General features: G+C 42.8%; 1 protein-coding gene and 1 long non-coding RNA gene across 5 annotated transcripts in view; one reads left to right on the forward strand and one right to left on the reverse strand.

Annotated features, from left to right (window-relative positions):
* The window catches only part of DLG5 (discs large MAGUK scaffold protein 5), a 215,643-nt gene that overhangs the window by 149,389 nt on the left and 53,753 nt on the right, over positions 1 to 12,501 (reverse strand). For all 3 annotated transcript variants that reach the window (XM_056531348.1, XM_056531346.1, XM_056531347.1), the window contains exons 3-4: positions 3,361 to 3,529; positions 3,123 to 3,266 (exon numbers count right to left, since the gene is read on the reverse strand). In XM_056531348.1, the coding sequence (XP_056387323.1) occupies positions 3,123 to 3,266; positions 3,361 to 3,529 (313 nt within the window). The remainder of the gene's footprint in view (positions 1 to 3,122; positions 3,267 to 3,360; positions 3,530 to 12,501) is intronic.
* LOC130282744 (uncharacterized) overlaps positions 1 to 12,501 on the forward strand; it is a 147,127-nt gene that overhangs the window by 89,728 nt on the left and 44,898 nt on the right. The window lies entirely within an intron of this gene.

Genomic DNA, 12,501 nt, shown 5'->3' on the forward strand with positions numbered 1-12,501 from the left:
GGTGAGGTATACAAAGAGAGCCAAGCGTGGTGGCGAGTGTCATGTCTGGGCCTGCATGGGTGCTGCTGGCACTGGGGAGCTACAGTTCATTAAGGGAAACATGTACTGTGAGATACTGAAGCAGAGAATGATCCTGTACCTTCAGACACCGGACTGCAAGGCAATACTCCAACATGACAATGACCACTACTGTCTTAAGAAGCTGAGGGTAAAGGCGATGAACTGGCCAAACAAGTCTCCAGAACTAAACCCTATTGAGCATCTATGGGGCATCCTCTAATGGAAGGTGAGGGAGCACAAGATCTCTAGCATCCACCATCTTTGTGATGTTGTCAAAGAGGAGTGGAAGAGAACTAAAGTGGCAACCGGCAAGGCTCAAGTGAACTCCATGCTCAAGAGGCTTAAAAGAGAACTTTTTTCCCCTAATCATATCCATTGTGTGGGACACGATTAGGAAAACAACATCTTCTCACCTCCCCTCCAGCACTTCTGCGGTGCCTTTTAATGTTCTGCTCCGGTCCAGCACAGTGATTGATCATCTTCCTGAAGCTGCAGCATGACTGTCCTGTACAGAAGCGACCGGGCCCTAGGTGTCCTACTGCAGCTCAGTGAATTGATGGCCGAGGTGGGACATTGCTGCAACTAGGGATTCGCTGAGCTGAAGTATTACACACTGGGCCCAGGTGTCCGTACTTGGCAGTCACGTGGCAGCTTCAGGAAGACAATTAGGAACCAGTACAGAACACTGTAAATATCCCACATAATTTTCCTAATTAGAAAAAAAGGCCTCTGGCTGGAGATCTATTTTAAAGGGGTACTCCGGTGCTTACACATCTTATCCCCTATTCAAAGGATAGTGGATAAGATGCCTGATCGTGGGATTCCCGCTGCTGGGGACCCCCGGGATCTTGCACACGGCACCCCGTTTGTAATCAGTCCCCGGAGCGTGTTTGCTCCGGGTCTGATTACCGGCGACCACACGGCCGGCGGCGTGTGACGTCACACCTCCGCCCCCATGTGACGTCACGCTCCGCCCCTCAATGCAAGCCTACGGGAGGGGGCATGACAGCTACGGGGTGGCGCGTGCAAGATCCCGGGGGTCCCCAGCGGCGGGACTCCCGTGATCAGGCATCTTATCCCCTATCCTTTGGATAGGGGATAAGATGTGTAAGCACCGGAGTACCCCTTTAAGGCAGTGCTGGAAAATAGTGATGGACACACAAGATATTGACATTTTGAGCCGAATTTGGACATTTACACTTAGGGTGTATGTAAGACACTGTATATGACTTGCCTACGTGGGTTGACTTGGACCGCAAGAATTTAATTAAAATTTTGGGAGCAGCCCGGGCCCAGTTATGGTGCTAGAGGAAATAAAAATAATAAATGTTTACCTAGCCCCAGTCCCTGTCAGATCCATTCTCCTCCAAGCAGTTCTAGTGTCTTCTGTGCGTCCTTCTTCAGAAATGAAGGTCCTGCACAGCCAATCACTAGCTGCACCGGTGTTCAGTCTCAGCCAGTGATTGAGCAGATGGTCTCTGAAGAAGGAAGCACAGAAGACACCATGACTGCTTAAAGAATGGGACCTGCAGCAGACCTAAAAAAAAAAAAAAAAAAATTATCAGTTTTTTTACGGCTAAAAATACTGATCAAAAAAGGATTGTCAATATACAGTCATGGCCGTAAATGTTGGCACCCCTGACATTTTTCTAGAAAATGAAGTATTTCTCACAGAAACGGATTGCAGTAACACATGTTTTGCTATACACGTTTATTCCCTTTGTGTGTATTGGAACTAAACCAAAAAGGGGAGGAAAAAAAGCAAATTGGACATAATGTCACACCAAACTCCAAATATGGTCTGGCCAAAATTATTGGCACTCATTCAAAATTTTGAAAAAATAGGATTGTTTCAAGCATGTGATGCTCCTTTAAACTCACCTAGGGCAAGTAACAGGTGTGGGCAATATAAAAATCACACCTGAAAGCAGATAAAAAGGAGAGTAGTTCACTCAGTCTTTGCATTGTGTGTCTGTGTGTGCGCCACACTAGGCATGGACAACAGAAAGAGGAGAAGAGAACTGTCTGAGGACTTGAGAACAAGATTACATTTTGCCAAAATGAACTTGAGTAAGCCAAAATCCTTCTGGGAAAATATCTTGTGGACAGATGAGACCAAGATGGAGCTTTTTGGTAAAGCACATCATTCTACTGTTTACTGAAAACGGAATGAGTCCTACAAAGAAAAGAACACAGTACCTACGGTGAAATATGGGGGAGTTTTAATGATGTTTTGGGGTTGTTTTGCTGCCTCTGGCACTAGGTGCCTTGAATGTGTGCAAGGCATCATGAAATCTAAGGATTACCAACGGATTTTGGGTCGCACTGTACAGCCCAGTGTCAGAAAGCTGGGTTTGTGTCCAAGATCTTGGGTCTTCCAGCAGGACAATGACCCCAAATATACGTCAAAAAGCACCCAGAAATGGATGGCAACAAAGCGCTGGAGAGTTCTGAAGTGGCCAGCAATGAGTCCAGATCTAAATCCCATTGAACACCTGTGGAGAGATCTTAAAATTGCTGTTGGGAAAAGGCGCCTTCCAATAAGAGACCAGGAGCAGTTTGCAAAGGAAGAGTGGTCCAACATTCCGGCTGAGAGGTGTAAGAAGCTTATTGATGGTTATAGGAAGCGACTGATTTCAGTTATTTTTTTCCAAAGGGTGTGCAACCAAATATTAAGTTAAGGGTGTCAATAAATTTGTCCAGCCCATTTTTGGAGTTTGATGTGACATTATGTCCAATTTGCTTTTTTTCTGCCTTTTTTGGTTTAGTTCCAATACACACAAAGGGAATAAATATGTGGATAGCAAAACATGTGTTACTGTAATCCTTTTCTGTGAGAAATACTTAATTTTATTAAATTTCAGGGGTGCCAACATTTGCGGCCATGACTGTAGCTTATGTTTGGCGTATGCATCAAGTAAACAAAATTAAGATATATCAGAGGCTTTATGTAAACTTGTCATGTGAAAATTTACCTGGTAATCTGGCTGTAAGAAATATCACAATGTTAAGGAGGTGATAAGTGGTAAAATTCTGTTTAACAAAAAAAAAATTATACTTACTGGTAGAAATCTGCTTCCTTTGCAGCCTCTTCACACTTTTTAAGTGCCTTGGAGTGCTGGCTCTGTAATGCCTCCAGTTCTGACATAGCCTTCATGCACTGCACCTTCAATCGCTCATAATCCGGAGTGAGTTTGGGACTTGGTCTGTAAGAAAATGATTATAAAGACATTTTTTATGCATTCAGTGTCATTGTTCCTGGGTTTAAAAGTATTAGAAAACAAGACCAATGGTTGCTACCTGCAGTCATCAAAGGTTGATCCAGGAGAGGACAAAGCCAGTCGTTTTCGAAGCTCATCTCTCTCACGGGTCACTTGCCTCAACTGGGACAGTATGGTGTCTAACTTCTCACTCATAAGACGACCATCAGTGGTAGATAAGGGAGGGGAGGAGGCCTTATTAGTCGTACCTACAAAATTGAGAGACCATAATAAAAATGAGAAAAGATCTTTTAAAACCTATCATGTCAAAAACATTAAAGGAATAATTTGGGTTTGTTAGCATGGGATCAGGAATTTTTCAATGATTCCATACTAAGGAAAGGCACTGGACTATTCAGATAATAAGGGCACATTCACATGGCTGTCTGTGTTATTTCATGCCCTTTCTTAACCCCTTAAGGACCCGGCATTTTTGCACATCTAACCACTGTCACTTTAAAGGGGTATTCCAGGATTTTTTTTTATTTGACTATGCTACAGGGGCTGTGAAGTTAGAGTAGTTTGTAATATAGTGTCTGTACCTGTGTGTGATGGTTTTCTCACAATTCTTCTGTGATTTTCACCCCAGTATTTATTTTTTCCAGCATACAAAATGACTGTTGTCTCAGATTTTTCCCAGCTTGCAATGCGGCTGAGACCTGACTCACTAGTCAGCTGATGACAGGAAGCCTGTCTGCTTCAATGGGTGAAAGGATCAATCTGCAACTAATGCAACAGCTGTAGGCACCCTGATTGAAAACCACACTGATTTGAATGGATGCAGCTCATTTATGTTTTAATGGGTGGGGTGGCTGATGTGTGGGAGGGAGGAAGATGGAATTGTGGGATTTGTAGTCAAAAAGAGAAAAGTCAAACAGGAAATACTAGTTCACAAACAGCTAGCCACAGTGTTATGGTAATCTCACAACATAGCCATTTAGCCCGAAGACAAGCGCAGATCCTTCCTAAGCGTGTCCATTACTGTCTGGCAGGTACATACTAAAATCACATTATGCTGGATAACCCCTTTAAGCATTAATAACTCTAGGAATCAGACTGAAAAGTAAAAGCATCCCACACTGTTTTTCATGACATATTCTACTTTATGTTAGTGGTAACATTTGTGGTAACATTTCACTTTGAAGCTCTCTGCTTATAAAAGGAAAATGGACATCCTGAATAAGTTATATATTGATTCCCATATACTATGTCTACTTTATGTTTATGTTTTTACCTTTGGAAGACCTCAGATGGCTTCAAAGTTCAGCAGCAATTTTCCAATTTTTCACACATTTTTAAAATCAGAATTTTTCACGGACCAATCCAGTTTTGAGGTGGTTTTCAAAGGCTTTTAAATTAGAAATACCCCATAAATGACCCCATTATAGCTTCTAACCTGGGCGGTTCTTGAAACACGTGTCATCAGAGAGCACTTAGAAAGAAAAGAACAACCTTAACTTCAGAAGCTCATAAGTACTGAAAGGATTAAGATTTTTTAATAGAAGTAATTTACAAATCTGTTTAACTTTCTGGAGCCAGTTGATTTATATTAAAAAAAAAGTTTTTTCCTGGATAACCCCTTTAACCCTTTAGGTGTTTCACAGGAATAGCAGCAAAAAAGGAGAAAATTACAAATCTTCATGTAAGACCCAGTTTTAAAAATTGTAAAAGGGTTAAAAAGGAGAGAAATCTTCCTAACATTTTTAACCCAATTTAACCCATATGTGTATGTCAAGTGCTCTGTGGGTGCACTAGAGAGCTCAGAACGTGGGATTTTGGAGAGAGTTTTCTGAAATGGTTTTTGGGTGGTTTTTAAGTCCCTATAGTGCCAGAACACCAGAAAAAAAAAAAAAAAAACTGATGGCATACTATTTTGTAAACTACACCCCTCAAGGAACTTAACAAGGGGTACAGTGAGCCTTAACACCCCACAGGTGTTTGACAACTTTTCGTTAAAATCACATGTGTAAATTATTATTATTTTTTTTCCACTAATGCTAGTTTTCCCCAAAATTTTACATGGGGTAATAGAGCTGGGGTTACAAATTTGAGGGGGCATTTTCTCCTATTACCCCTTGTAAAAATAAAAAATTTGGGGGAAAACTAGCAGTAGTGAAAAAAAATTAAAATTATTTACGCATACAATTTTAACGAATAGTCGTGAAACGTCTGTGGGGTGTTAAGGCTCACTGTACCCCTTGTTACGTTCCTTGAGGTGTGTAGTATGCCATGTGTTTTTATTTTATTTTTTTTTTTTTTTGCTGTTCTGGCACCATAGGGGCTTCCTAAATGTGACATGCGACCCCCCCCCCCCCCCCGCCCCCCGCAAAAAAGAAAAAACATTTCAGCAAAATTTGCTTTCCAAAAGCCAAATGTGACTCTTCTATTCCGAGCATTGCAGTGAACCAGCAGAGCACTTGACGTCAATACATAGGGTACTTCCATACTCAGAAGAGATGGGGTTACAAATTTGAGGGGCATTTTCTACAGAGTATGGAAAAGAGAAGAGTCACTTTGGCTTTTGGAAAGCAAATTTTGCTGAAAGGGTTTTTGGGGGGGCATGTCACATTAAGGAAGCCCCTATGGTACCAGAACAGCAAAAAAAAAAACACATGGCATACTATTTTGGGAACTACACCCCTCAAGGAACGTAACAAGGGGTACAGTGAGCCTTAATATTCCACAGGTGTTTGACAAATTTCCGCTAAATTTGGACGTGAATATGAATAATTAGATTTTTTCCCCTAAAATGTTTAGTGTTACCCCAAAGTTTTCATTTTCACAAGGGGTTATAGAAGAAATGGTTACAAATTTTGGGAAGCTTTTTCTCCTGAGTATGGAAATACCCCATGTGTGGGCATCAAGTGCTCTGCTGCCGCACTACAATGCTCAGAAGAGAAGGAGCGCCATTGAACTTTTGGAGAGAGAATTTGGATTGGAACAGAAGTCGGAGGCCATGTGCATTTACAAACACCCCCATGGTGCCAGAACAGTGGACCCCCCCCCCCCCCCATGTGACTACATTTTGGAAACTACACCCCTCACAGAATTTAAAAAGGGGTGCAGTGAGCATTTACACCCCACCCCAAAATTTTATTTTTCATTTTCACTGACCACTGATCCAAAAATCTGTCAAACACCAGTGGGGTGTAAATGCTCACTGCACCCCTTATTAAATTCTGAGGTGTAGTTTCCAAAATGGGGTCACATGTGTGTGGGGGGTCCACTGTTCTGGCACTACATTTTTTTTTTTACTATATTAAAAATGGCTTTTAGTCTGCCTGGTAGTGTGCTCACTACCAGGCAGACTTCCCCAGTAGGCGCGACGTTACTGATGTCTGCTGGGGCCGACACTTCCGCCCTAAGTTAATCTATACAGGGTGCCTCCAGCTGTATCAACACTACAACTCCCAACTTCCCCTGATATCTATTGGCAGTCAGGGCATGCTGGGCGTTGTAGTGGTTAAACAACTGGAGGCACCCTGTGTTGAAAGCAATAACTTTGTTAGGCCATGGCACTACACCCAATGCCGCTCTTTACACTCTTTACACCCCCCCCCCCCCCACCCACTCTGTTGAAAATTGTTTTGTTAGGGCCACGGCACTACCCCGAACCCCCGCTCTCCCCCCACCGCAAAAGACATACCCGAGTGCAGAGCAGCAGCAGCAGCGTGTAGATGCTAGGAGGCGGGTCGGCGTGTGAGGCCAGGGAGCCAATGCGCTCTCAGCGCTCGCTCCCGCCTGTCTGATTGACAGGCAGGGAGCGAGCGCGGGCTGAATGAATTCGGACTAATTGCTCGGCCGGCATATGTCCGAATTCAGGCATGACATCACGCCAGCCTGCAGCCAGCCACTAGGAGGGAGACCCCTAGTGGCCGGTTTTCAAATGTAAATTGCAATATATTGATTAAAGAAAAAAAATTATGAAAATATATTAGAGAGATATGTTGTAGTACATATGTTCTACAACATATCAAAAAATAAAAGTTGATGAAAGTGCCCATAGGGGATAAGATGGTTAAGCACCAGAGTACCTCTTAAGTAAAAAAATAATATAATAATTCCTCAAGGGTCCGCCACAGATTTTGCAACAGGACCCGGGCCCTATTAGGGTTTCAGGGCACTGCATTTGGTACCCCCTTTTTTTTATTTATTTATTTATTTATTTTTTTTTTTTTTAATTTTTTTTTGGCCTTGCTTAACTTGCCTCCGACTCAGCCAGTGACGACGAGGAAGATCCTACTTTTATGTGTTGTTCTTTGTTCTCCTCATCATCTAGGACTGATGAGGAGTCCCCTGAATGGCAGCAGAGACGCCGCCAGGCGAGGCAAAGCACCCCCACGATCGTGACCCAGTGGCTGACACTAGTACAAGCGTCCATGCCGCTCGTAATAGGAGTCCAAACCCCTCCCCCCCTGCAGACGAGTGTACTGGAGCCACCTTCCGGTGAACCTGTCTGGAGACCCCCAGAAGGTTATCAGCCACGAATTCCTGAGTTTGTTGGCGACTCAGGAATCCGGATTAATACGTCTGGATACACTGAAATAGACTATTTTAGTTATTATTTCAGTGACGGCTGTCAATCTAATGGTGGAGCAGACGAATCTGTATGCCCAACAGTTCATCACCCAACACCCTGATTCACTTTTGGCTAGGTCCAATGAATGGTATGCCATTGATGCAGTCGAAATGAGGACATTTTGGGGCCTCGTGCTGCATATGGGCCTGGTCAAAAAACCAAGTGTCAGGCAGTACTGGAGCGGGGAAATAGTCTACCAGACCCTGCTTTACAGTATGGTCATGGCACGGAGGCTGTTCTAGTCCATTCGGAAATGCCTCCATTACACTGATAATGCGGCATGTCCCCCCCCCCAAGCCCAAGACCCCCCCTCGAAGTGATCTCGCCAATGTCTGACTTTACAAAAGTGAGGCCGGTCATCGATCACCTTGGGGCCACATTTTTGAAGGCCTATGTACCCCTCAGGGAGCGCTCTGTTGAGGTGTCTCTTAGCAGTTTTAAGGGGAGAATCATCTTCCGCCAGTATATTCTCTCGAAGAGAGTGCAGTATGGTGTGAAACTCTACAAACTTTGAAAGAGTACCTCAGAGTACACTTGCAAGTTTATGGTGTATGATAGACGAGATTCCCATATTGAACCCCCAGAATGTACCCCCCCACTCTGGGTGTTAGCGGGAAAATTGTTTGGGACCTTGTGCGCCCACTGCTGGATAAGGGTTACCACCTTTATGTGGACAACTTTTATATCAGCATCCCTCTGTTCACATCCCTTGCCGCCAGTTCCACATCCACTTGTGGGACCGTGCGAAAGAACCAGAGAGGCCTCCCTCTAAATGTGATCCAGATACCTATGCCCAAGGTTGATTCCTGTGCCCTTACCCATGAAAACCTGTTGCTGGTCAGGTATAAGGATAAGAGGGATGTCCTTATGCTGACTACATACGGAGTTTTCAGGGAACTGACGTTATAGGTGCCAGGATCGTCCCAGGCCAACACTTTCCAGGTGAAGTCGCCCAAAGTGTGTCACAAGAGGGGGATACGGGAGGACACCACCACTCAATGTGACACTTGCTCTGATCATCCAGGCCTCTGCATTAAAAACTGCTTCAGGAAGTATCACACTTCAATGAAGTACTAAATTTTCCCTATTCATTTTAATCTCCCATAATTTGACCCCAATGTACCAAGTCCAGAGTACATTCCAAATTTTAACCCCATAAAACCACTTAATTACCCCAAAAAATAAAAAAAAAAATAACACACCTGACCTCTGGGAGTATTTTTTCCAAAAAATGGGTCATGGGTCACTGAATCACTATCATCAGGGACATTTTTATGTTGCCTCAAATGCGCAAAGCTCTCTTTCCACCTGAGCGGGGTGCGCATTTGAGGCAACAGGTTAGGGACAGCCACACACATCACATTCCCAGAATGATGATTCAGAGAATAGGGTTTGGGTATTAGTTTTGGCTATGGTCTTGGTCATTATTAAGGGAACATAACCTGTTTAATCATTTTACGGCCCACCGTACCCCACTTTAGTAACTAAGTGTACCCCATGTAACGCTCCTTGGGGGGGGGGGGCACTGTTCTGGCTCCATAGGCAGCTATGTAAAAGCTAAAAGCACAAGACCTGTTTGCACCCGCAGAGTAGTATACGTCCAGATATTAGGTAGGTCCTTACTCCAAAGAAATGTATTTACAAATTTACAGTGACATTTTCTACTATTACCACTTGTGAACATTCTAAATTTTGGGTAACCCCAGCATTTTATTGTAAAAAAAATCTAATTTTTCCTTTTCACATCCCACTTTAATGAACATTCATCAAACACCTGTGAGGTGTTAGGCTCACTGTACCCCTTGTTACGTTCCTTGAGGGGTGTAGTTTCCAAAATAGGCCATGTGGTTGTTTTTATTGATGTTCTGGCATCATAGGGGCATAGGTGAAGGTGCACTGAATTTTTTGTAATGTGTAACCACACCTGACTAAAAAGCCGGAATGGCTTTGAAACACGTTGCATGGATCCTTTGTGTGCACAAAATTTACACATACATTTAATATATATATATATATCATATATACATATACACACACACACACACACACACACACACTTGTGGCAGCGCGATTCATCTCCCTTTCTTGGATCTCTTTTTGCCTATATTTATGCCTGGAAGCTGGGAGCAGCCGCCATTATAGGATTGCTGATCAAGCGCATTGAGTGTTGTGCCTCCATTCGCAAAACTCGCATAGGTGAGTGTGTTTTTATTGAGCTCTTCACGATCTCAACCATCAGGTTCCATCCAGGGGCACGCACCCTGTACGCTTTTGTATTTTCAAAAGTAAAAACATGTCAACTTTATGATGCAAACATAAAGTAGACATATTGTATATGTAAATCAATATATAATTTATTTGGTATGTCTACTGTCTTTATAAGCAGAGAGCTTCAAAGTTAGAAAAATGCTACATTTTCAAATTTTTTATGAAATTTTGGAATTTTTCACCATGAAATTATGCACGTATCAGCGAAAATTTACCACTATGTTGAAGTAGAATATGTCACGGAAAAACAATCTTGGAATCAAATTCATAAATAAAAGCATCCCAGAGTTAATGCTTAAATGGGCACTGTCAGATACAAAAACTTTTGATATGTTGTAAAACATGCAAAATTAATAGGTTTTTCAATTGCTTCCATTAGAAAATTATCAGTATTTCATACTGCAAAAGCCTGTCAAATATCTCCCCCCCCCCCCCCACCAACTGCTTGGACACATACTTGTCCTGCTGTGTCCATGCATCATCACCTATGTCATGGACACACTCCCTTGATTGACAGCTGTGAGCGCAGGGCTCACAGCTGAAGGAAAAGTCCTCCCACTGTCAGCTTGTGTCAAGCTACTGTCTGGGAGTTGTTGTTTCGCTAATGCTAGGGGAGATGTGAGCAGACCGCATACTGAGGGAGGGGGCGGAGACCTGAATAGTGAGGCCACGCCTCCTCTTTGAGATGAATTCAGACTAGTGAGCTAAATTAATAGTGTAATAAAAAAATAAAGGTGCTAGACACACAAAAATTAAATGTACATGGTCAGGATTAGGTACAGAGTTGGATCTGATGGGTACGCTTTAAAGTGACTCTGGTCCATAAGGTGATTTTAGTACGTACCTAGCCGACAGTAATGGACATGCTTAGGAAGGATCTGCGCTTGTCTTGGGGATAAATGGCTATGTTGCGAGATTACCATAACGCTTTGGCTAGCTTTTGTGAACTGGCATTTCCTGCTTGAGTTTTTTTTTTTTTTTTTTTTTTTAAACTACAAATTCCATAATTCCATTTTCCTCCCTCTTACACATCAGCCACCCACCCATTGAAACATAAATGAGCTGCATCCATTCAAAAGACCTGTGGTTTTCAATCAGGGTCCTACAGCTGTTGCATTAGTTGCAGATTCATCTTTCTCCCACCAAGCGATCCCTCCACCCATTGAAGAAGACAGGCTCCCTGTCATCAGCTGACTAGTGAGGTCAGGTCTCGGCCGCATTGCAGCCTGGGAAAAATCTGAGACAATAGTAATTTTGTATGCTGTTAAAAATAAATATTGGGTTGAAAATCACAGAAGAATTGTGAGAAAACGATCACACACAGGTGCAGACACTATATTATGAACTACACTAACTTTACAGCCCCTGTAGCATAGTCAAATTAAAAAAAAAAAAAATCCTGGAATACCCCTAAATCCCTTGCCGCAGAACGCCAGGTACACCCGACACTGCGGCACAGGAGGGTTATGAAGTGAGCTCAGGAGCTGAGCTTGCATCATAACCGCACAGTCCCGGCTGCTATCAGCAGCCAGGACCCATGGCTAATGTCGGACATCGCCATTCCAGCAGATGTCCGGCATTAACTTTTTAGATGCAGCGATCAAAGTGAAAGTAAAAGCATCCCGGCAGCTCAGTCGGGCTGATCGGGACATTGCGATAAAATCGCAATGTCCCGATCAGCTAGGACGCAGCAGGAGGGTGCCTTACGATCACGGCACAAAAATGAGCCCTCATACCGCCCTGGACATGGAACAATAAAAAAAAAAAAAAGTTACAGGAGTCAGAAGGACAATTTTAAACGTATACATTTTCGTGCATGTAGTTATGATTTTTTTCCGAAAAAAAAAAAAATCAAACCTATATTAGTAGGGTATCATTTTAATTGTATGGCCCAACAGAATAAAGATAAAGTGTCATTTAATGAAAAATGTAGTGCGTAGAAACAGAAGCCCCCAAAATTTACAAAATTACGTTTTTCTTCCATTTTGTCGCACAATGATTTTTTTTCCATTTCTCCGTAGATTTTTGGGTAAAAGGACTGATGTCATTACAAAGTAGAATTGGTAGCGCAAAAAATAAGCCATCATATGGATTTTTAGGTGCAAAACTGAAAAGGTTATGGTTTTTAAAAGGCAAGGAGGAACAAAGGAAAGTCCAAAAACGGAAAAACACTATTTGGGAGATTTATCCAAACCTGTCCAGAGGAAAAGTTGCCCATAGCAACCAATCAGCTTGCTTCTTTCATTTTGCAGAGGCTTTGTTAAAAATGAAAGAAGCAATCTGATTGGTTGCTATGGGCAACTTTTCCTCTGGACAGTTTTTGATAAATCTACC

This window comes from Hyla sarda, chromosome 7 (assembly GCF_029499605.1).
Source record: "Hyla sarda isolate aHylSar1 chromosome 7, aHylSar1.hap1, whole genome shotgun sequence".
NCBI lineage: Eukaryota > Metazoa > Chordata > Amphibia > Anura > Hylidae > Hyla > Hyla sarda.